The following is a 25,618-nucleotide window of genomic DNA, read 5'->3' as shown; positions in this document are numbered from 1 at the left end:
GAAAGCCAATGTTCAAATTTAAACTTGTGTTTGAATTTAAAATATCTTTAAAATGTCAGTGGAAATCTATTCACGGTGCTTTATAAAAGCTAATTACTTTCTGACAAAAATAGTAAGTTGACCTTAGTTAATCCTTTGTTAAATTTTATTTTAAAAATAAAAGCAGTACTGGGCTGAGGATGTGGACTTAGTTTTCTTGACTCAAGTCTATGCTTTTAAACTAAAACTCTTTAGTGCCAATCTGCAAAGGGAGTGAGAATAAGGAACATTATGGATAGATTTGGCTTAAATTAGAAAGTTTATTTGTAGTTCAGTGGTGTCTTAGCAACCTATAGGATTGTGATGTAGTGTTAGTTTCTCTCAAGAGACTGAAAGATAATGCTTGGAAATTCATGGCGTCAGGAGCACGGCTAGGAAAAAAAATCAGTGGGGTGGCATTTTAAATGTATAGTTAATATGTTGTAATAGGTGCTAGTAAAAGACTCCAGGCTGAGCTTATAACACTCCGAGATTCTTTTTAAATGATGATTGTAGAATGAGAAGGGCAAAGGAAAGAAAGCTTACAGGGACAGGGTTTATGCGTAGAAGTAGTTTGATGTTTGTGAGTAGGTTTCCTTAAAAAAATCATTCTCTTGACCAGATTAACTTTCAGCTCATTGTCATAGCTTTAATAATGGTAATGTACTCTGTTCAGCTATTTCAACAATTAAAGATACCTGGTATATTTTGTTTCTATTTTCTGTAAATATGCTTCGCTTCTGTGGTTCAAGTGTTTCAGTTTGTAAGTTGAAAGTGCAGTGTGATAAAAGCATTGTTGGATTGCAATCTTATCTGCTGTGTTCTGCTTGGGAAAAAGTACATACGCTAACATTAGAAGTTAAAAGAAAACGATGACATCGGCTGTGTCAGAAAACCAACATGGCACATGGTCAAGTCTTACTGTAAAGTGATAAAATCCTGGAAATGCTGAACTACCACTTTGTTATCTACCTTCCACAGCTCAGAAAGTGAATCTGGCTCACAAAGTGCGTGCGATCAGCTTGTAACCCCCACGGCATTAGCAGCCTGTACCAGGGTTGACTCCTGTTTTACTCCTTGGTTTGTGCCATCACTAAGTGTGTTGATCCAATTTACTTATTTGGAAGTCCACCTCTGCCATCATCTTGATCAACTAGGCACAGGTATGTACTCCTTTATGTAGAATAACAAAAGCATATAGTTCATACATGCTGCTTAATCGCTGTTTTGCTGTCTGTAGTCCCCATTTCCTCATTCAAACAGGCGTTCTTGAAATAAATTATCACCAACAGCCACTGGTGGTACAGACTTCAGGGTAAAACTGGTGACTTCTGTGCATTGAGAAAGTACATACAGTAGGAGTGGGGCTGGCTGATCAGCGCCCTTCCTCCCTCCGGAACGGGTAACTGTAGAAGGCGTCCGGTTTTCGTAGTCTGATTAGTGACAGCAGGTGCCACTTCAGTTTTGAGCCATCTTAGTGAATGAATTTGATCTTTTAAATTTTCCAGCATATTAACAGTGCTATTAAAATATCTGAAGATTTTGCAACCCCCTTAGTAAGAGTTCCTTGGAAGAGCTCTGGGAACTGCAGATTTAACTGTTATTTCAATTATGATCACTTCTGGAGCTACATCTGGTTTTGCTCAGTGCTCTCTGTCATTGCATTAATGGCAAATACATTCCAAGAGATCTTTAGATTATTGTCTGATTTTCAAATGTCAGGAATGCTTTCCATGGAAGATGAGCAAATATCTTAGATAATTTTGACAGGGCCAGCTTTCTTTCTAAGTAGTTTTTGTGCTTCTACAAGTATTATAATATATTCATTATCAAATCATACCAAGACTGACACTCAATATCTAGCAAATAATTTCTTGTCTATCGGCTACCTCTATCAGTACATAATCTTCCTCACTATTACACTCCAATTCCAGATGCTCGATCTTTAAAATTACGCGTACTGGAAAAAGCAAAAATCAGATTAAAATCAAACGCAGCTGTTTCATTTTTCAACAGCAACTGAGTTTATGCTGATGCTGCTGTTGTTCTTGTTATAGCACCTAAAGGCCTTAAGTTTTGGGGCTCCATTGTGCTTATTATACTCAAAGGGAGCACAAAACTTATTGTATCCATTATGCTTTTGTAGAATAATAGGGCTTGATCCTGGAAAGTGATGAGTGTTTTGGTTCCAAATCTGTAGAGCACTTGAGCATATGCTAATTTTAAGCATGTGAGTAGTTCCAGCAACATAAATAATAACATCAATGGAAATACTCGCATGCTTAATGTTACACAAGTGGTGTACGTGCCTTGCAGTGTCTGCTGTCACAGTGCTCAGCACTTTGCAGGACTGAGACTTAAGTGAAGGCGATAAAAACTTTTTTATGATATATTTCTCATGCTTTAGTCTCGGGATACTGTTTTGTTTAATTTCTAGTATTATGGGGTAATATGTCGCATCTCAGTGGGTTTGTGGTCTTGAACTCTCTGTAATTGCAGCAAAGACAATTTTCATTGTGGAGCCTGTTAGCCTGCACAGTCACATGTCAGCAAATATTATATTGCTAATTTTTATTGTCTTCGTCATGTGCTGTGTGTGGAATATCATATACATCTACTATAGCAAAAATTCTCACAGAAATATGGTCTCTGCTCCAAATAAGTGGCAATCTGAAGTGTTGTGCATAGTGTAGATAAAGCAGTTTGGCTGGCTGGTCTATTTACCATGAAAAGACTTTGCTTTGCAGATACTTTTTGTTTGCAGCTGCTATTAATTACAGTTCTATTTTACATCTAATAAACAGTGTGAACAGGATTAATTTCAGATTTCAGAAATGTCGACTCTTTCATGAATTTTACGTGTTTTCATCATATGTACAAGCAGTTAAAACACAATTTACAAAAACACACAGAATGTGGCAATGGTGATGTTCTACTCTTGTTTGTTCTTTTCAGCACCACCAAAGTTTCTTCAGCCGTTTTTATCTGATAAGAACATGCCATCTGAACTAGAATACATGATAATTTCCCTTGATGAGCCTCATGTATATCTTCGTCAGTGGAGAGATGAGTCGATGTTCCAGGAGATCCAGTTTTCAACACAAGCCAACTGTAAACTTTTGGAGTGCCGAAATGTGACTATGCAGAGTGTTGTGAAACCTTTCAAAATCTGGGGGCAGTTTGCTATTTCCAGCAGTACAGTAGGAAAACTATTGGACTGCACAATAATGGTGGACCCCATTTTCATCAGCTTTGGCCAATATGCACTTCATTCTCTAAATACAGCAATTCAAGCTTGGCAGCAGGTATGTAAATACAATAGTGAGAAAAAATGAGCTATTGTGATTAATTTAATAGCAAATTAGAATACCAACTGCATTCATTAAAAATATTACAAGATGTAAAAGCTTTAATTTACACTAAAAGTGTTGTTTGCTAATAAACATTAATTCCGTGATAGCAATGAAAATAGGAGACAATGAATGCTGTGTGTAAAGGTAAATGTAGCCAGAACTGCTTGAGTTTCGGTGAAACTACATGGATTTATATCAGAATAATCAGAATCTTGGTCTTGAAATGCATAATATTCCATTAATTAATGAAAAGGAGAGTGATGCATGATACGTAAGCACAGCTCAGTCTGAGCGGTAGAGCATATTGTTTCCAGCTACTACTTCTATCCTTATTGAAGTTCAACACTAGTTTCACATTACATTCTGTGCAAGCAGCATTAACGGCTGAAGCCAGACCCAGCGTAAGGAACCTTGCTTCTGCAATGACCCCTCAAAGGGCTGTAATTCCCTTACTCCACTATAGCCTTGAAATCAAATCATTCTCTTCATCTGCCTGAAGACCTATGTGGAGCCTGGGAATTAATTACCTATCATGGCACTACAATAACAAAGCCCCCAAAAAAGGATAAAACATCTGTTTTATATCAAAAAATTCTTTTTTAAGGGCATTCCATGGTTTTCTTGTTGCAAAAGGACATTCATAAAACAAGATCTAGTGTGATTTAAATCTTTACAGCTGGCTCAAATATCAATGTGAACAAAAATCTTTGTAGCTCCAATTTCTGTTTTTTGTCATATTTTGAACAATGCTTTTAATAAAAAACAAACATAGAAAGTATAAGAGAGTTCTTGGTAGGCTGTTTAAACCCAAAATATTTCTGACTTGGTACTAGTCCCTCATCTAAGACATGTGTGGCAACTACTGCAAGATGGCCTTCAGAAAGGTCAGTTTCCTCTTAGGATGGAAAAAAAAAAGATCTCTCAGACATAGCTATACACATAAATAAAATATGGTGCATAAATATTTAAATGTTTTAAACCACATCACAGTATGAATGACTGACTGACTTCTCTGTGCCTTGAAGGAATATTCTGAGTTGAAAAAATGGAATTGTATATTTGATTAAGTAGAGCCATATGTCGCATAGTATATTGCTGACAGGTACATTCTATGAATAGTTGGTACTGATTTATACATGGATTTGGCAATGTTAACATGAGCCACAGGAGGATATACTTCTGTAATTGTTGCTGTAATTTTCTCGTTTCCTCTCATGTCAAGGGTACTTGCCACCATGTTCTGATGTGGTGGGTATCTAGCCCTGAGTATTCGAGATTAAAAACTTGCATCGCTTTGAAATTAGGGAACAGTTAACACACAAGTGGGTTCAAAATGGCTTATTAAATTAATTGTTACCAAGATGTTTGTATGTGGCTTTACCTCCAGATTGGGGGGTGGCACGCACTGCACGGGGAGGGAATGAATTTCCCAGTGATAAGCATTGTTTGATGTTTGCTGTTCACACAAAATACAATATAAATGCTGCCAACTAGAAGGATGAATTTAATAAGCAGGAAAGGTTATTTGAATTCTCCACATATTTTTTACTGGATTAATATCTGAAACAAGTGATGTTGTAGTCAGTGGACAGACAGACGAAGCATGAAACAATTTGGCCCTGCACTTTTAGGTCAAGGGTTCAGGATTAACAGAAGCCTCTGTCAGTGTCTTTGTTTCCTAGATATGGACTGATTTTTTTTTTGTTTAAGTAACGATGAACATTTTGAAAGTAGATTAAGCCTAAAAAACACCAGGCATACAACTTGCTTTATACTTCTAAGTCACATGCTGAAAATCTGAGAGGATTAGCACTTTTTAAAAACAGTTTCCCCTTTTGACATATTTCACTGTCTAATCTGAAATCCCTGTTTAAATACAAGCAGTAACAGGCTAATGCCCATCTAAATGCAAAGCTAAAGTAATGGTTTTAATCATCAAATAACTAGACAGGGAACTTCAAGATTGTTATTAATTTAGTTTTATTATTTAATAATAACATACAGAGTATCAAGTGAGATAGAAAATGCGTGTCTCCTGTGAACATACATGGGGGGGTGGTTTTTTCCCCTTTATTTGGGCATTTAAGCCTACACAAACTGTTTTATAGCGTTAGTGCTTTGTGATATCTACAGACACAGAGTCAGCTGAGAAAACAGCTCCCCAGGTATGGTACTAAGTGAGTATTCCTGGGAAAAAAACTATTCCTTTGTGGTCTCGCACTGCAAATATTTTCCTAAACCCCTCAGAAGTTATAAAAGCTCCTGTTTAAAACCTGTTTTAAACCATTAGAACTTCTTTTCCTTGAGGTCCGCATGGTGCTTAACCTTTCTGTTGCCAGTTGCATAAGTTTTCTTAATGAGCTGGGATCAGTCAGAATGGCATCTGTGATCACAGTTGTTTCCCCATCTTTCTACCATAAGCACAAAGAACAAAGGAAAATGGTACAGAAAACTTGCATGTAGCTTAAATTTAAGTTTCTAGCTGATAATGTCAGGATAGTGCCATAAGAATGAAGTTTAAACAATCAGAAGGAAAATGTTCTTTTCTCTTAGAGAAACTTTGAGGGACATAAGAAATTGCTGAAGACTTTCTGTCCAAAAAACATTACTAGGTACTAGAGAGAGAGAGAGGGAGTGTGCGTGTGTGTGTGTGAGAGAGAGAGAGAAGGCTTGCTCAGGTCTTCGGTAGCTTGTGAAGCACACAGAAAATAACTTTGTTCATATAAAGAGGCTTAGGCTTTTATGGGTTTTTTTTCCAGATCCAGAAATGCTTTGAAATATCTGTGAGCTGTGACGTGAGCAGAAAGTCTGAGACAGGGAAGGCCTGGTGACTAGTATTATGTGGGGTGTTTTTCCCCTCTCTGAATAGAGTTCACAAAATATTTGAAAGCCCAATAAAGGAGAGACACTTTCCAGGCCTCTCTGAGAGAAAAGAACAGCTGAAAAATGATCTAAAGAGGGGCAGGAAATTGTCCCCCAGGAACTGACCCTAATCTGTATCTGATTCAGGCTGTTGATCTTTTGCTGATTCTTTTGATTTGCTGTTTTAATTCAGAGAGGTAATTTTTTTCCTAATCCACACTTAGGTGTTTTCAGCTCCTGGAGTCATCATTCAGCCCTTCAGTATCATTGCCACACAAATGGCCCAGTTCTATTTGTTTTTATTATGTCTGGTTTCTCTACACTCTCTTCTATCAATCAAGATTTCCTCACTCCATCCTTTTGCTGATTTTTTTTTTTTGGTCCCTTTCTGCTTACCCTAGAAGCTTCTGCTGTCAGACTTCAGCAGCAAATTTGGGATCCAGTTCCCTGTGATGGGTGCAGGGAGCTGCTACAGCTCGCCAGGGACCGAGAAGCATGGGTGGTACTCTATCTGGGAAAAATCTCCTGCATTTACCGCAAGAATAAGAGTTGCCTAGAACCCTGCCTGTACAGTGCGTAGTTGCCATACTGAGCTAAAGCATCCCCAAAGCATCCCCTTCCTTGGTGATCCTTTAGTCAGCTGTTATTATCAAGTCTTGAGGCATCAGTAGCTCTCTCTTAAGCCCGGCAGTATGGAGTAACACCTTATTATGCAAATCTTGGTGTTTCCTTGGTTAAAACTTTGGAAATGTTATAAAATTGAGCTTAAAATACCTCTCTTCTTAACTTTGAGAAGCGTTGCTGTTAAAAGCAGTGGGTTCTAGTAGTAAATTAGCATTTAAGACTAATGATTAATGGCAGTCATTCATCAGCACCAAAATGTGTGCAAGTCTATTAATAATCCCTGATGGAATAACATTCCCTCAGTACAATTTTAGAGTTCCATGCATGCCAAAAACTTGCTAGATTCTCTTTTCCCTCTGGAAAATGCAAGAACCTACACTTTGAGTTAACTTATTTGAAACTAAGTTAGTTAGTCAGGTAAAAAGAAGGAAGTTCATCATCTTCTGGTGTTGTTCTTCCAGTCTGTGCATGATCAGCAAGAAAATTTATCAGAGTAAAAAAAATTTTCTTAAATTCCACTGGGGTTATATCTAGGTTTGACTACAACAGCATGCTGAGCTCTGTGGATAGTAAATCCTCCCGTTTAAAAAGAACATTTTGCAAAGCTGTAACAGGAAAATATATATATTTGTGGTAGACTTATGGGTATGTGGGTATGGCAGCTTGACAGTAAAAAGTCATAGATCCACCACTAGAAAATGCCAAAATAAACTCTGCACTCTGAAGTGGCACTGTAAATGTCAGCCTTTAGCATACCCAGATCTGCTACTGAATGCGATACAGACATATTGCTCTGTAATGAGTTTTACTGCTTTGAAAAAGTGAGATTTTGGTTATGCTCGCCTGACTCTTGTTTCACAGAAGGTACCTGAATTTATGCAGAAGAATTCATGAGATTTGGGGAGAAACTTTAATCTAAATAGTGTCATGCTTAAACACTCCTAGGGTGCATAATTTTTTGCACAAACACTCCCAGCCAATCATTCTGACATTCAGTCACAAAAGGAATTGCCACCTGCACCTTAGGTTCTTCTGAAGTTAATAACTGTAGTGAACATGCAGTCAAGGATGCTAAATTGGACATACCTTGCACACTTCACTTTTCAGAAAATCTGTTCCACGTGTATCACCCAGCAATGTGCTACAAGCAATGTACCAAATTGTTTTTCATGGATAACTAAGGATCCGTAGGGATCTATGAGGAAATATTTTTCTCTCTCTCTTGTTTGATCTCTGAATTTCTGCAGGCTTCCAGGCACATTGTTATCAAAGAACTAGAGACCCATGTGATCATAGACAGAGGAGGTGCTAGCTTCATTATGTCTGTTTAAAAGGTCCACTGAGAGAGCAAGGAGGGGAAACAGAATCAGGTCTCAAACACCATGGAGGTCCCATAAGTTAGAGAAGATGTCATGGGAAGAAAGGATGAGAAAAGAGCAGCTGGGCCATGTTGTGGAGAGAAGGGAACCAACCAAAAATAAAGCATTGTCAAAAGTGTGTGCTAGGAAACATGGGTCGAAAAGCGCAAGAAGATGAATTCTTTGTGTTATACCCATTAAATTGCATGAAGACTATCCAAATGTTGCTTTCTTGGAGTAATTGTTATGGTTGCTAGATAGTTGTAAGTGGAAGGTGCCAGCCCAGTAGTGACTAGGACAGAAATATATGAGAGGTGATCTCCAAATCAAATTGTCAGTCACACTTTGACCTCTCCCATATAGGGGATTATAGTTCGTGCCTTCAGGGGCGGAAGACCTGTAGCTCTGGTAATTTTTATGACTATCATATAGTCTCATTGTGTCAACAAAGTGACAAGGAGCCAGATGAAAAGCAGAAAGAGAGGGATGGAAGGATGCTGCAGGCAAGAGAAGAAGTATTTTAAAATCTAAAATACTTTTAAAACCCGTGATAGTTTTTGATTTTTACTGTTAGACTGTCAAATTGCATGACGAATTTTCAAACTAGCCTCATGGAGTTGTGAAAATACTCTCCCCATGTCTCCTGCTTTTTCTGTAAGTTTTTTTTTTTTAAGTGGTGTGGTATCAGGAGAGAGAGTCTTCTGCTACTGACCTACAGCAACATTTCAATGCAGAAGCAGCAGCTGGGGAAGAGGAAGTGCAGCCTGTTGGCCTGAGAGATCAGTTGTCAAGCATGGAGAAACCTCTTCATGCCTCTCTGCTCAGGCTGTAGTGCCCCACCTGCCCTGCGTGACATGTCATTTCCAACTGAATTTAATTTCATTGAAGGCTTTTACGTAAGTTAGGAAATCTAGTTTTTATTATAGTTTTAAATCTTTAAGATTTGCATTACAGAAATGTAAAGTAAACTATGTTAAGTCTTAGGATATATTTTGTCAACCCAAACACTAGTTTTTGCAGAGTGTGGAGTACTATGAGACTAAAGCTAATGGCAAGAGACCTTGAAGCATTTCTGTGTTGTAACAGTTGCCACTGGGCAGACAGCTGCCAAATGTCTTGCAATTAATCTGATGCTTACTGGCTTTCATATCCCTTTCCTTTCAGAACCAATGCCCTGAGGCAGAGGAGTTGGTCTTCAGCCATTTTGTGATCTGTAATGACACACAAGAGACACTGCGGTTTGGCCAGGTGGATACTGATGAAAATATTTTGCTGGCTAGTCTCCACAGTCACCAGTACAGCTGGCGCTCTCACAAGTCCCCGCAGGTATGTCAGAAACAGGCCTTCGAATGCAGCAATTGCTAGAGCTGGCTGGTGGCTCTATGCATTGATTCTTCGGGTTTCTCTATGGTCTCGACTATCTCCAATGCTCCGGTTCTTTCAGGAGCCACACACTGGGGCTGCATCAGAGCGAAAAGGTAAACAAAGAGTGAGGAAAGCCAGAAGTGTTTAGAAGTTACTCAAGGGTAGAACTGGATGTGCACGACCGCTTTCTGTAAAACTGAGCGGTTGTGGAAACTGAAGCTTCTGAAAAAAAGCAAAAGAAGATCGCTTGCCAGGTTTTTATAACTAAGTGATCAGTGTCTGTTTTCTGTGATGTACATTAGAGGTTTGGGGAATTTTTTTAATGAATTGTTTTTACCAGAAGCATCTGTTCACTGAAATTGTTTGCAGAACAGGGTCAAACTGGACAAATCTCTCAACTCAGCATGTGCTTGCAGTAGAAAAGATTTGAAATTGTCAGAAACACCCCACTTATACAGTTTAAATAATGCAGTTTCTGTTTCTTGGGTGTTTTTTTTAAGGATAAACACTGAAATGGAAATAAAATATTTTAAAATTATCAACAGGAAATATTTCAATGAAACCATGTTGTTGGTTTTCTTGACTGGTGGTGAAAAATGGACTTTTCATCTTGATTCAAGATAGGGCAAGAATTTAAACCTAAAAACAGTGTTTATGAGACAACAAAGACATTTCTTCTCTCTTTTTAATATGTACCCAGCCCCTGCTGAGTGGGAGACTAGAGACTTGCTGAGCAGCAGTCCTGCACTGAAGAGTTGCTAAAATTTTTACAGATCTTAGGGGAAGTGTAGTGGATGGGGGTTCCTAATTCCTGTAGAGCCCTGGAAAATACTAGCATTAGCATGTGAGAAAGAAGGTGAAATTTGGATGGTAATTCTAAACAGGAGCTGTGCCCACTTTCACTGCTGACAAGTTTCAAGTTTCACTGGGAAGCAGAGATGGCAAATTTACTATGTTTTTTGTTCATAAGTCAGTTGGTGGATATGCAAAACTACTGAATTTTACATGAATGTGGTAATCTGTGCAGAGCAAATTCAGCCAGAGTAAACAGCTGCAGTTGACACTGAAGTCAAGGAGTAAGTTAAGAGGAAGGCAAGCTAATAAAGGACCGTCTCACCCCAGCGACAGAGGAGTTGTTATAAATGGTGTGCGCTGGTGTAATAGTGCACAGAGGGGGATCTTTGGAGACTTAGAGACACTGCAGTACTGTATGTCCCTTGTCATGTTTTCAAAAAGGACATGTTTTCTCATACAAGCAAAACGCCTGTGATGCCGCAGCCCACAGACAAGCAACCCAAATGGGCGACTATGCTCTGTGCAATTGTGAGACAGGATCCCCACTCATCAGGTGACAGTACTCACACTTGGGTTACGATTGACGTAACTCCCTCCGGTTGTGTGAGGGAGAAAGAACAACCAGGCTTGTAGAAAGCTACCTAAATGTGACCCATATTTCATAACCCATTATCAGTTGCTTTTGTAGCAACCACCCAAAAAATCATTTAAATCTTTTCATAAATATGTGGGAAAAGAAGGAAATGCTTAAAGCAATTATAAGTAAAACCAGAACTAAGACTTTCCTCTTAACAATTTTTCTTATCCATTTTCTGGTTACTTATAAAAAATTATTCAGTTGAGAGAATCCTCTTTTTGACCATCGTTCTAGATAGTTCTGCTAATGGTGTACTTCCAATAATGGTGCAAACTGGAAAGATTTTTGAAAATTAGGATTATCTCAAGCAAAGTGAAAAGTAGAAGAGTTAAAATTACAGCTTGTTACTGATAAAGTCAGTTGCAGCCGAGCTGCTAAAGACAGCACAATATATGGCATTAGCCGTGCAACACCTGGAGAACTTAAATATTTAAGCATTGATCTTTAGCTTGTCCTTTCAGTCACATACTTGAGCTGTGCAAAACGTTCTGTTTTTGTGGCCGCTATGTAAGTTTCTTATTAAATGAAAAATAAAAGTGCAGGATGAAAGGTGGAAAAGTCCAGCAGAATCACACATGAGGGAGTGGGTGAGGTGACAGTAGGAACTTCAGATTCATTTTCAGATACTCATTCTTCAGCTGAAAGTTGGTGATGTCAAAGGGTTTCCCCATTCTGTTTTGCTCTGATCAGATTCAGATTCACTGAAGAATTGGGCTGATAAACAGTCACGAGTGTCATGTTGGATTCCCATGTCGCAGGAGATGGTGAAGCTAACGGCTCACTCCTCCTGACTCAACCATATTGCTGGCCAGCAGACTCTTCTAGCAGGGGGGTTATACCTCCCTTGTCCCAGCCTTTGGAATAATTTCAAGAATATTTCTGCTCTTTCAACGTTTTTCAACAGCCATCTCTTGCTGGGAAATTTAGAGACTAAAAAATAGCACTGAGGTAATTTCACTGAAAACATACGGAAGCACAGGCTTTCCACACACTGTTGAGATAGAAGCAAATTTTCTTTACAAAGGTCGGAGAATCTTGGCATCCATCTATAAGCCTTGTTCATTTGGTTAATGTTAAATACAAATCGCTGTAAGTTTAGCATGCTTCAGAAAGGCAGTTCATCTAAACAGTCTAAACAGCACAATCCTTTGTCATTTTAGATCATACGAAATAAGTTTGTTTAAATATTATTACAAATGTTGTCATGTAAATTTTTTCAGTGATTAATACAAATCCTTGAAATGAAAACGACGACTTAATTAAGACACATCAGGTTGTCCTTATTATGCTATGGGACTTTTCTAATTGTTTCCATGCAAAACTATCTAACAGCTTATTATCCAAAGGTCAGAATAATGCCCAAGCATGGACAAACCCTCCAAGTGTCATATTCATGGAATGCTAGATGACTTCATAGTTATGAAATTATTTCATTTCTCATGATAATTCCCAACTTGCCAAGTTAGTGAATTTTAAAACTCTGAGAGCAGATTGTAAGATAAATGTGAAATAATCCATACTTCTGGAGTCAGGGACTTCCCTCCAGGCATTAGTTCATACTTGACTTACTTGACTTACTCTTGGGGATAAAATGAGTTAGGACAAGGTCTTAGATACCACATTCTCTTTCTGGGAAAGAAAACCAACTTGCACAACTTCGGCTGGCTCATGTTTCTTGTTACACAGGCACAAAGAAGCAGCGGTTGCCATGAAATACTTTATTTAACCTCTGCAAAATGTTTTTTTAGTATGGCAAGGCAGTTCAGTTAAATGAAAATAAATAGTTTTAAAAGGATTGTATTTCTTTCACATTCACATCAATAAAATTCTCCATTTTTCTTTTGCTAATTAAGCATAGTGAGAGATGCAGTAATTGCCCATTTGAATTATTTAACACAATTAAATATATATACCTAAAATAAGTTATTTTTGTAGTAGCAGATAGCTATATAATGCTTTATTTACATTTACAATTAATTTTAATATTAATAAAGCTACTATAGGCTATAATTAAAAATTGTTCACCTTTTTCACATTACGAAATCAGCTATAGCACGCCAAGGATTTGGATTTATCAGCTATTGATGATGTCCTTCCAACTGTTTGGCTTAACTTAAAGCTTCTTCCTTCCTTCATTTTTTCCCAGCCCAGATCTTCTACATTTTAGGGAACCTAACCTTTCCTTTTTAACTTTCACTCTGATTCCTGCAAGTCTCACTAGTTTGGCTAATATTTCAGTAATAAGTCTGAGGTCCAATGCTCGCTCTTCTACTCCACTCCATCCCCCATGTTTTCCTCAGATTTCATGAGGTTTTGACCTTTGTTAGGGATAAGACACCCTCAACTATATAGTCCCTTTCAGAGTTGGGGTAAGTCCAAAACTGATGATATTTGAGGCTTTAAGCAATTCTAGCAAAAGTTGCCAGACCTCCTGTGTTCCTTTTGTGGATTTTAATGAAAGTTAGAGGTCTGTTAGATATCATTAAAAGGGAAGAGAAGCTACATCACTCTTGTGCTCTACAGACAACACTGGCTCTTACGTTATTATTGGATCCAGTCTGCGCTCCTTATCTTGATCTTCAAGTTGCTTTGTGGGATGGGCCCCAGTTATGTCAAAAGTCATGTTTGTCTCCAAGACAGCTGTGTTTTTTAGGAGAAGAACTGGAGCATATGATACATAGGGTGAAACTCTGAAGTTAGAAGAGATCAGATCTTCCTAGCAATTTACTCAGAGTTAAGGAATTCTGTCTTGCAAGACAGTAGGCAGTCGGAGGGTCCCACTAGGGATCACAGCAAACATAAAAGCCAGCTATTCATGTGAGAGTCCCCTCAATGTATTCTGCAGAGATTGTTTGCCTGCAAATAAACAGCAAAAATCTTCTACAACATGCTAATTATTATTACTAGTTATTTTTCCTATACTCAAACTTCAGCAGAGTCCTCTGAAGAAGCAAAGAATAATCATAGAATCATTAAGGTTGGAAAAGACCTCTAAGATCATCGAGTCCAACCGTCAACCCAACCACTACCATGCCCACTACACCATGTCCCTAAGCGCCTCATCTACACGTCTTTTAAATACTTCCAGGGATGGTGACTCCACCACTTCCCTGGGCAGCCTGTTCCAAGGCCTGACCACTCTTTCAGTAAAGAAATTTCTCCTAATGTCCAGTCTAAACCTCCCGTGGCGCAACTTGAGGCCATTTCCTCTCGTCCTATCGCTGGTTACTTGGCAGAAGAGACCAACACCCACCTCGCTACAACCTCCTTTCAGGTAGTTGTAGAGCGCAATGAGGTCTCCCCTCAGCCTCCTCTTCTCCAGGCTAAACAGTCCCAGTTCCCTCAGCCGCTCCTCATAAGACTTGTGCTCCAGGCCCTTCACCAGCTTCATTGCCCTTCTCTGGACACGCTCCAGCACCTCCATGTCCTTCTTGTAGTGAGGGGCCCAAAACTGAACACAGGATTCGAGGTGCGGCCTCACCAGTGCCGAGTACAGGGGCACGATCACCTCCCTGCTCCTGCTGGCCACACTAGTTCTGATACAGGCCAGGATGCTGTTGGCCTTCTTGGCCACCTGGGCACACTGCCGGCTCATGTTCAGCCAGCTGTCAATCAGCACCCCCAGGTCCTTTTCCTCTGGGCAGCTTTCCAGCCACTCTTCCCCAAGCCTGTAGCGTTGCCTGGGGTTGTTGTGGCCGAAGTGCAGGACCCGGCACTTGGCCTTGTTGAACCTCATACAGTTGGCCTCGGCCCATCGATCTGTCCTGTCCAGGTCCCTCTGCAGAGCCTTCCTACCCTCCAGCAGATCAACACTCCCGCCCAACTTGGTGTCGTCTGCAAACTTACTGAGGGAGCACTCGATCCCCTCATCCAGATCGTTGATAAAGATATTGAACAGGACCGGCCCCAGTACTGAGCCCTGGGGAACACCGCTCGTGACCGGCCGCCAACTGGATTTAACTCCGTTCACCACAACTCTCTGGGCCCGGCCGTCCAGCCAGTTTTTTACCCAGCGAAGAGTGCACCTGTCTAGGCCGTGAGCCAGCAGCTTCTCTAGGAGAATGCTGTGGGAGACAGTGTCAAAGGCTTTACTGAAGTCCAGGTAGACCACATCCACAGCCTTTCCCTTACCCACTAGGCAGGTCACCTGCTCATAGAAGGAGATCAGGTTGGTCAAGCAGGACCTGCCTTCCATGAACCCGTGCTGGCTGGGCCTGATCCCCTGGTTGTCCCGGACATGGCTTGTGAGCGCCCTCAAAATGAACCGCTCCATAATCTTCCCCGGCACTGAGGTCAGGCTGACCGGCCTGTAGTTCCCTGGATCCTCTAAATTCATCTAAATCCATCTAAATTCATTATTTTCCTTTCTATGCAAAACATAACGTAGCATAGGGGAAGTCTGCATTTAAAGTAGCAGCTCCCAAACCTTTCTCCAGAGTCTTCTCCCAGGATTATAACAACAGCCCATTTTCACTTTTCACTGTCCTTAACTTGAGGCAGCAGGTGTAGTGGGTAAAAATCAGTTCGTATGTTGATTCGGGCAATGACTTCAATGAGAATGTGGCCAAGATACTGGTTTTAAACAAAATAGATTTATTTCTTATCAAAGTAGGTAAATATGCCTGAAACAGCTATGTGCCACTTTATTGGTGTTTATATAGAATTTGAGGGAAAATATCATTTGCTTTTCTGTTCTTCTGAACGTACACTTATAAATTCTTGAATAGATATTAGTAGTGGTTACTATATTAGTAATACCTTCACTGGAACCCATTTAAAGTTTTTCTCCTCTTATTTTAAATAGTGTGCCTGCAAAGCATAACTTCTGTGAGAATTTTATAAACATAATTTTTAAAGGCAGTTGTAGATTTGGAAATAGCTTTAAGAACCTCCTCCTTGTACTCCTACAAAAAAAGACTGAAGCCAAATTTTAATTTATGTTGCATCTCCAGTAGGATCATAATTCATTGTTATTTATTTCCAAGTTGCCATTCTTTCAGGTATTGGGTTATATAAAGTGTAAGATGATATACAGTACTCTGTGGGTTCAAACTTAGAAACTGTGACTTATATATCAGTTATTATTGGGATTTTTTCCTGTTTTATTGTTTAGGGATGTTACAGATTCTCTGCACAACCTTTTGTACTTTACGTAATCCTCCCCAGGTCATTCACAGAACAACATCAGGAAAAAAAAGTTTTATGTTACTTTACACTGTTCAAGTAGTGAGAAATGGATTGTTGCTTTCCTTTGGGGTCCTGCATTCAAAATCAATGGTTATATTATATTATATGTAATTGACTTTCTAGATAATACCTGGGGCAGATAAGGATTGATACTATCCATAAACCCTCATAATTTGGTTACTGTTCCTTTACCAAAAGACTCTTCTTTTCCACAGTGTGTAGAGCTAGTTTGTACCTGCGAGGTTCAGGCCTGCTTTGCAGGTTGTGTTGAGGCTCGCAACACCTCCAGGAGCCCCCGAGGATCAGAGTTTATCTGCCACGTGTGACCTTTTTTCTACTAGCCAGCGTGGGGAAATTGCTTTCTCCCATGCTCCGTACTGGCGTTCTGTCTTACAAGGGATGATGGTGTAGAACTGGTCAGATCTCCCAGGTCCCATGAGAAAATGAAGCCAAACTGAAATTTAAACTGTTTTGGTGGCTGCTGCAGCTGACAATGTGCGGAATGAATATTTCATTCACTGTTTTCCCAAATACTAATTGGTTTTATTGTTGTAAGTCCTAATCCTGGTCAAGGGCCACCTTGTATCCTGAAAACACAACCAAAAAATACCGATCATCCTTGTCCTTTAATTTTTCAATTAAAAATTGCTTTAACTTCAAGTCTTAGAATTCATCTCCCATATCCAGTTCTCCATTTCCTCTGTGCTGCTGCATCATCACAGCTTTTATTCTACAATGTCAAATCTTCTAAAATAACCAACTTCTTCCACACCATTAACCAGGTCCTCACTTGATTCCTCCCAGATTCTGAGAGTTGAGAGCAGTAACGCTTATTCTTCTCAAAAAGCATTTTCTAGTTTCACTTAGAAGACAGATATAATCTAACTACAGTGAAACCAAGTTAACTTTGGTGGATCTACAAGCAAACTAGAAATCAAATTTGTATCACTAAGCATTTTGAGGGCACAAGCTTTAAATTACTTATACAGCTGGAAAATGCTGCCTTTTCTGGACAGGCTCCATTCTTAGTCTCGTTTTTAATCCCCCATTTTAGTCTTCGTGCTTTGTCATATGACACTTAGCTTTATTTACTCAGATCGTATCCTTCACTCACACATCTAGCTGGAAACCTAAGTAAATTCTGAGGAGTGCATAGAAGCGTTCTGTGAAGAGACATGATAAAGAATACAGCTTTTCTAGCCATTCTCTCCAGTAAGAGCAGCTTCATCTTAGTCTGCCTCCCTGAAGGCAATTTCTTTCCCTCTCTAAGCAGAAATCCATGATGGCTCAGAATTACAAATTCAAACCCCAGCAAAGTCTAGTCAAAACAAAAAACTCTGTGATATCTGTTGATATGTTTCCCCAACAGAAAATGCCGAAATCAAATGGTTACACGAGTGAGTGCCTATCTTCACATATACAATAGATAGTCTGTTTTAAATTCTCTCTAAGCTCTAAATTGCCACTTATCACTGGATTACGTTTGTTAGAATGCTTTTGAAGTCCATTGAATATTTTCTGTACCCTTTTGCAATGACTTTTCTTTTCTCCTGGTAAATGCACCATACTTAGCTATACTTGTTGAACTTTTTTTAAGCAGAATGTCTAATAAATACTTAGAATTTACTTAAAGCTTGATAAATGAAAGGGAGTTACATGGCAATTACTGTGAATCTGTAGTATTAGGTCAGTTTTATAACATTAGAGCTCTGCCTTGTTGAGTATCTAACACCATCTATTATGATGTCTGCTGCTAAAATAATGTTAACACCTGATTACTTTATTTTCTAAAATGACTTCAATTTTTATTTCCTGCCATATATCTCTGTATCACTTAGTGTCATTTGCTAATTACTTGTAGCCACGTTTTCTGGAAATCTCACATTTATATAAGTGATTCAACCAGAGATCCCTTTGCGTTTTCATGGAATGCAGTTTCTTGGCTCAAAAGTAAACATAGGCTGTACCCAATTCTTATATTATTATGTCATTAATACAAATATATTAGATACCTTTAAAATAACTTACAAAGGCTATTTCCTTTGTATGTAGCATTTACCAGTATACAAATAGTATGTTTATAAAATAAGAAATTGCCAATATGTAATAGCTCTTTTTATTTTTCTTTCTGAACCGTGAAGTTAAATGCAGACTAATCACTGTGCTACAAAGAAAATTAGTAAGGCAGCATTTGGGAGCTAATGACTGCTTAGGGAAAGCTGACAGCGTGTTTCTTGGGAACATTCAACTCGTGAGCAAAGCTGTTTATACAGGGTGGGAGACATCCTGATATTGGAGCTACACACAATTACTAATTATCAATTATGGCATTTATATGACATCTATCTTTGGAGCACACCGTATTTTGTGTGCCTTCTAGCTGAGACTGACCACTTAGTACCTTTTCTCATTATTTGGCTTTCATTTCCAGCTACCAGTCTCTCCAAAGTAAACAGTTTTCTTGTTTCTCTTAGTTTTCATATGTGATGAGATTTATTCCCAGCGGCCTCTGTAAGAAACTGAACTGGTTCCAACCACTGCAGTTGGATTTTTTGTTTTTCCTTTTCTGTAACTAATACTTAAGAATCAAAGTGACGTGTTTGTTTGTGAGTTTGAGTGTCCTAGTGCACAGATTCCCTCAACATATTCTTGAATATAAAGCTGTGCCCACGCATGTGCACATCCAGATGCATGCCCGTGTGCACACTGGCACATATTAGCCTTCGTGCTTCCAGCCTAAAACTAATTTGAATCTGAATGCAACAGTCATCACTCTTGCAAATTCAAAAGCCACCCACTGAATGGATGTTATTGTTCTGTGTGTAACTTGTGCTGAGGATACCACAAATTGCAAACAGGCTACTGAGTTGTAATATCTTTGAAAGTTGTTGCTGCGGTTGTTTCTTAAAACAATGAAAAAAACCCAACATCCAGCCATTCACTAAGTCCAACTGGCCAGACCCATGGCCAGTGCTATCTCTTTCTCGAAACAAATCATGGGAGAACATAATATTTACAAGTTTCAATTTTTGCTAGTGTAAATAATCAAACTTTGGGCCTGATTCTGTTCTCAATTACTTAAATTAATTAATGACAGATGTCCAAAATCAGAGTGAAATTCAACCCTCAAGACAGAATTCCCACAAGGCCTTTATAAAACTGTTTTAAAGGACTTAAGTGATGCTTAGGCTCTGTGCTGGCCCTCTGCAAAGAATAAATTTTACCCAGAATGCTTATTGCTTTGATCCCTTATATATAACTCACATTCTTAAGTTTGCACAGCCACAAAAGATCTATACAGAGCTAAATAGCCAGATCTTCAGCTGGCGTAAATTTATGTAACTTCATTGACCTACATGGAACAGTACCAATTTTCGCTACTCTGGCTTAAAGAATCTCCATGGGATAGAGGTAAGTGCGTATGGTGGGTAAATGGATGAAAGGCTCTTCAAATGATGAAAGGCTATATTGCTCTGGAAGTGATTTAAGTTAAACTGGAAAAAAGCCACTCCTTTTCCGGAATAAATCACACAGGGAGTATAATTATGCAGTTAAATTTCTTCTCATGCAGTCAAGCTTGAACTTGCCACCACATTTGTGTAAGAAATGAAACGTTTCCCATCTCTCAGCAATATGCTAAGTTCTACATTTAACACACATATATATGTGAGCTGTACAAGGATACATACAAATAGATTTGCATCCTTCTTTATTTTGAAGGGAAGGGTATTTGTAATTTTCTGTCTTATTCTGAAGGCAAAAAATCTGGCCTGGACCTGTGTTCCATATCACCTTGCTGGCAATGAAGAGGGTGGATTTCTTGAACAATTTCAAGGGCAGTAAAGAAAATTTCTTATTTCCTATTTTATGCTCTCTAGTCTACATAACCTTTTTTTTTTTCTGAACAGTTGTGTGCTGGATTTTTACCATCCTAAATACACTGTTAAAGTAGGTAATTTATAGAAGTGCATGATGCAGAGCCATCTTACAATATTGTTGATTCTTCTGTTTGTGTCTGAAATCATAGAATCACAGAATGAATGGATCATTTAGAGAACCGGTGTGCTTAGCATTGCTGAGTTTTAAACCCAAGAATATTTCTCTGTCATGGGAATTCCTAACCTAGTGCAAGGCTTTTTTTTTTCCCAGTTATGTATTGAAGTAGTAATTGCTTTCTTTCCAGCTGTTACACATCTGTATTGAAGGCTGGGGAAACTGGCGGTGGTCTGAACCATTCAGTGTGGACAATATAGGGACCTTTATTCGTACCATTCAGTACAAGGGCCGGACAGCATCACTTATTATCAAGGTTCAGCAGCTCAGTGGAGTGCAAAAGCAAGTAAGTATTTGATCCAGTTTGGAAAAAATAACATGAGTGATTTAAACTGTTACCTATTCACAAATTAGTCACCTTATTATTTATTCTGTCCTACTGGGATCTGCAAAAAAACAGATGTAACAGTCTTCAGGGGGCATTTTTTGGAGTTTTTACAACTCTTTTTTCACTTTGGTATGGATTTTAGCATTTAAAAGCTCAATTACCACCATGTATTTCACATGTTCCAGTAAACATCCCTTTGCGTGGTTTATAAGTTCTGACAGTGCTAAGTTACGCAATCTCTTGCATGTTTTAAGCTCTTGAGAAGCAGAATTTATATTTTTTTTAAGAAATTGTTCATGTCCTATTGTGGGTTGTAATTCAGGCCTTTGTATTGTTAAAAGAGAAAGAAGTAATGACCAAATTAACATTTGAAAATGGGCTGCTGTGCAGTAACTTTTCACATACTATCTTTGTAAAGAGATCTGTAATAACACTGCAGTCATTCTGCCTGCATTGGCAGAAGCCAGAGCATGTGGTGGACATAACACGTTCAACTCATGGATATGGCAGAGCGCCTTATGTTGCGCAACAGAAATACAGCTGATCAGACAAGAACAGTGCCTGGCGTCACTGAAAGCCCTGCTGAGATTATGCTTGGTAGGTTGTAGCTATGGCGTGCACCCTCATTAATGAAAAGCAAATGAAGATGGTTGCAGCAGGGAAATACACGTGCAATGCTGTTCCTTGGTATAGCGTAGAAAAAGTCAGATATATGTTCTATGATAAAACAATTCATGTATGATGGAGAGCAACAAGTTTGAGTCTAATTTGGTCATTTTCTAGGTGGCTGCACTTAAATACAGAAATATGGTACAGACATTTAATGGAATTATAAGCTTTAAAACAGCAAACGTACTGAAAGGTCTGGATCGCTGGATTGTGATGGGAATGTGGGGTGTCAGAAGTACATCACTGTGTCTGCTCAGAAAGGGCTCAGCATTCAGAGACCATCACAGTACTCTTAAAATCTAAACCAGAGCTATGTCAGCCGTGGGCGGTACTGCTGAGTTCAGTAGGAACGAAAGTGGATATGTTACATGTTTCTTTCAAGCCCGGATACAGCCTTAGCAGTATTTCAAGCATTTTAATGTCTAGGTTGCTATGAAATTGCACATACATTTGGCCAATAAAAATAATGTTTTACCATTCCGTGCCTTCAGCAGTGCTTGGGAAAACCTAAAATAGGGAGATTATTCTTGTACAGGTTTTCACTCTATAATTCAATTTTGATCTTTCTTTTTCACAATTGTTTATATATGAGCTGCATATTTTTGTGTGTTTTAGATCCTAATCTGTGGAAGACAGACAGTCTGTAGTTACCTTTCCGAAAGTATTGAACTGAAAGTGGTTCAGCATTACATTAGTCAGGATGGACAGGCCGTTGTTAAAGAGCACATCAACTGCCTTGCAGCCAAGCAGAAGTTGCCTTCATATGTCCTAGAAAACAATGAGCTCACCGAGCTAAGTGTGAAAGCTACAGGAGATGAAGACTGGTCCCGAGATGTATGTCTAAGTTCTAAACATACAGAACACAGCACTGTCATTCAGGTATGACTAGAAATAGGTATATGGAATATAGCATAAAAAATGTCTGAGAGAACTGGGGACTTTGCATTTAGACTTCTATTTGATATGATGAAATGTTGAACATTATAATCCTGAAATAATTTTAGTGTAATGCTGCTGATCTCTCTGCATACAGGTACCATCTTCAAAGAGTTCAATTACATATGTGTGGTGCACAATTTTGACTTTAGAGCCCAACTCTCATGTGCAGCAACGATTAGTAAGTACATCTAATGCCTCTGGAATCTAAATGTTTATGCCTTACATGTCATATAATAAATTAAGGGCAGAATGACCCACTTTAAAGATTTATTAATAGCTTGTTTCAACAGTTGTAATACTGGAATAAAATTATCCTTAAATTGATATATTCTTTTCTTTTTGTAGATTGTTTTCAGCCCTCTTTTCATTGTAAGAAGCCATCTTCCAGACCCAATTATCATACACTTAGAGAAAAGAAGTCTGGGACTGAATGAAACACAAGTGATTCCAGGGAAAGGACAGGAGAAAGCACTGCAAAATATAGAACCTGATCTTACGCACCACCTGACATTTCAAGCCAGGTAAAATACTTGCTTTCCTTGAAAATAGTACATTTGTATGGAAAAGAAGGAATAATTTATCTTCATAACTTTAATTTCTGGTGCATTTTTTGCAAGAGTATGGTATGTGCAGAGGAGATACAATAAAACAAGCATATGTGACCTGAAATGATATGATAGGAAATATTAAATTTGTTATAACTATCCTAAGCACATTGGCATTTCTTTGCTTAAGTAGTCCACATTTTTGTGTTTTGAAAAATAAATTCCTAAATGATCTTGAAATGTTTTTTGAGAATACTGAAGAGTTTCTAGGGTCTCAGACACAAAGGTCATTACAGTGTCATAATAAATTCATGCATGTCAGTTAATGCTCAGGAACCTGTTAGACACTGTAACTTGATTCATCCATGATTACCTTGAGAGTGTTCCTACTGCAGAGTACGTTTGGAAGGCTTCATTAAAGAAAATGTTAGTGTGGCTAGTGCTTGATCTTGTTGTGTAAGTGACTGAATCTGTTTTCAATGACAGGGAGGAAGATGATCCATCAGAGTGCGCAGTCCCTATCTCAACGACGCTAATTAAACAGATAGCAACTAAATCCCATCCAGGTGGCAACGTCAACCAAATACTGTCTGAGTTTTATGGCACTGCTAATCCTCCCCAGCCTGCATGGCCATATAATAGGAAGGATTCAGACAGGTAATTCTTTGCTAAACCTTTTTCATGGTTGTTGCAGAAACTGAAAATAAATTGAATATACATTTATATTATATATATATGTTATATATAAAATAAACTGAAATCATGTTCAAGAAGACTATATGTGATCAACGTTGAATATGGTTTCAGTAATTACATGATTCCCTTATGTAAGCTGCAGAATCTGTTGCAGGTGGGAAAAAATTGAGGTCAGCCTTGGAGCTGTCCTTGATTACACTGAAAAGATTGCATCAGCAAGGATTAAAAAAATGGAACTGAAAAAAATGCACCTACTTTAGCTCTAGAGGCTGTTGTTTATTCAGTAGCTGTTTGTTTCAGTACAGAAACAAGGGAGTTGCTGTAGGAAGAGTTGCTGAAAATAAAAATTGAAATGTCATTTTATGACTACAAATGTCACAGGTTTAGTTCTGAAGGAGAGTGGTAATTCTGTTAAGGCATTTCTTTAATTGACCAAATTTAGGTTGAGCTTATGCAGTTAAAAATATGTCTTTATAGCCTACATGTAGCTAGATCTGTCTGACAGCATCTCAGTATGTTGCAGAATGATAAGGTAAGAGGAGATTGTTTTTCTATTTCAAAACAGAAAAGCCTTGCAAATTTCTGAAAATGACGGCTTATCATTTGTAATCTTGAATTCATTATTCCTTTGACTTTATCTTTTTGTTTATTTGTTTTTGAACAGCAATGAACAACTCTCCCAATGGGATAGCCCAATGCGGGTAAAGTTGTCGGCGTGGAAACCGTGTGTTAAAACTCTGCTGATAGAACTCCTGCCCTGGGCTTTGCTTATCAATCAGTCCAAGTGGGACCTCTGGCTGTTTGAAGGAGAGAAGATTGTTCTTCAAGTACCTACTGGGAAAGTAATTATACCTCCCAACTTCGAGGTAACTGTCATTCACGTTAACAGGCGCAGTTCTGCTAAACATTCTGATTCTGAAGAATGGTTATTAATCCAGATGATTCCCACTTTCCAATCACTGTGTCTGCTAGTCATACGATGAGGAGTAGGAATAACAATTGCAATTTGCCACACTGACTGAACCACTGAGTGGGTAGCATGACATACTTGATAGCAATGTTTGAAGAACAACATGTCTTAAAGATGCTTAGTTAAAAATTGTCTGGAAGACACTGTAGGAAGAAGACCTGCATGCCATCTGATTCAGCGGCCTTCTCTCCTTCTCCTGATTCAGCTAATGAATCCACAATGTGGGCATAATGTAGCAGCACAAGTTAATTGCTATAAAGGTCAAATATAGACTTTGGACCCTGCTGTGCCAGCCTGTCACTTGGGAAGTGTGTTGTCCACAGTAGCGAAGCTGGCAGCCTGGAAGGAATGTTTGGTTTGAGAGTGTTTTAGGTTGAGTTGTTTCATAGCTCGTATGCTACCAAGAAAAGTTTGATAATGAGATAGGGTGAATTACAAACAAGGAAGATTCTTTAGGATGCCTGCTTTCCTGAATTCGGAGTTTTGTGTAACGGATCTTCTCACATACGTTAGCTTGGCCATGCACATGCTTTTTTATTACAACCCCAATATTCTTTATTTTTGAAAGAATTAAAATAATTTGACACAGCAGCTTGTCAATTCCAATTGGACAATCTGATACTTCCTGTTTATTTTGCCATCTTTTTCCCCCCATGTATGTCTGTTAGTAAAAAAAAGGTCTGCCTATTAACATGTCTCAGTATAGACTATGGTCTTGATTCCACTGTGAGGATCAGTCCCATAGCTGCATTGTGGTTTTATCTATCCTTGTACCACATAGAAAGTATCAGAGGGAGAAAGGGAGGAAATGAGATTGACTTCATACTGGAAACTACATTTAACTCTAGCAGAAGCGTATCGAATTGTCAACAAGTGATAATCGGTCATTTTTCACTTGCAGGAAGCTTTTCAGGTTGGAATATACTGGGCAAACACTAATACTGTGCACAAATCAGTGGCAATTGAACTGGTTCATAATGTGACCTCCCCAAAATGGAAGGATGCCGATAATGGGGAAGTAGTAACGTTGGATGAAGAAGGTTTTGTTGAAGCTGAAATAAAACTTGGTGCTTTTCCAGGTCATCAAAAGGTTAGAAGAAAATTATCATGATCTATAACTATCATTTAAAAACAAAGTCATATAGCAGATGAAACCAATCAAATGTATGCAGTGTGAAAGCTCCTCCCTAATTATGTTAATACATGTAAAACATAATGA

At 38.7% G+C, this 25,618-nt stretch overlaps 1 protein-coding gene and 1 long non-coding RNA gene across 16 annotated transcripts in view; one reads left to right on the top strand and one right to left on the bottom strand.

Moving 5' to 3' along the window:
* Positions 1 to 25,618, bottom strand: part of LOC142078608 (uncharacterized) — a 390,353-nt gene that overhangs the window by 80,355 nt on the left and 284,380 nt on the right. The window lies entirely within an intron of this gene.
* VPS13B (vacuolar protein sorting 13 homolog B) overlaps positions 1 to 25,618 on the top strand; it is a 490,063-nt gene that overhangs the window by 431,464 nt on the left and 32,981 nt on the right. For all 15 annotated transcript variants that reach the window (XM_075141361.1, XM_075141359.1, XM_075141350.1 and 12 more), the window contains 10 exons: positions 1,000 to 1,181; positions 2,974 to 3,323; positions 9,380 to 9,541; positions 20,383 to 20,538; positions 21,865 to 22,128; positions 22,283 to 22,366; positions 22,534 to 22,709; positions 23,220 to 23,390; positions 24,094 to 24,295; positions 25,301 to 25,489. In XM_075141361.1, coding sequence (XP_074997462.1) covers positions 1,000 to 1,181; positions 2,974 to 3,323; positions 9,380 to 9,541; positions 20,383 to 20,538; positions 21,865 to 22,128; positions 22,283 to 22,366; positions 22,534 to 22,709; positions 23,220 to 23,390; positions 24,094 to 24,295; positions 25,301 to 25,489 — 1,936 coding nt within the window. The remainder of the gene's footprint in view (positions 1 to 999; positions 1,182 to 2,973; positions 3,324 to 9,379; positions 9,542 to 20,382; positions 20,539 to 21,864; positions 22,129 to 22,282; positions 22,367 to 22,533; positions 22,710 to 23,219; positions 23,391 to 24,093; positions 24,296 to 25,300; positions 25,490 to 25,618) is intronic.

The sequence above is a fragment of the Calonectris borealis genome, chromosome 2, assembly GCF_964195595.1.
Source record: "Calonectris borealis chromosome 2, bCalBor7.hap1.2, whole genome shotgun sequence".
Classification (NCBI taxonomy): domain Eukaryota; kingdom Metazoa; phylum Chordata; class Aves; order Procellariiformes; family Procellariidae; genus Calonectris; species Calonectris borealis.
The sequence above is the reverse complement of the archived record's forward strand: the minus strand, read 5'-3'. Positions and strand labels throughout refer to the sequence as shown.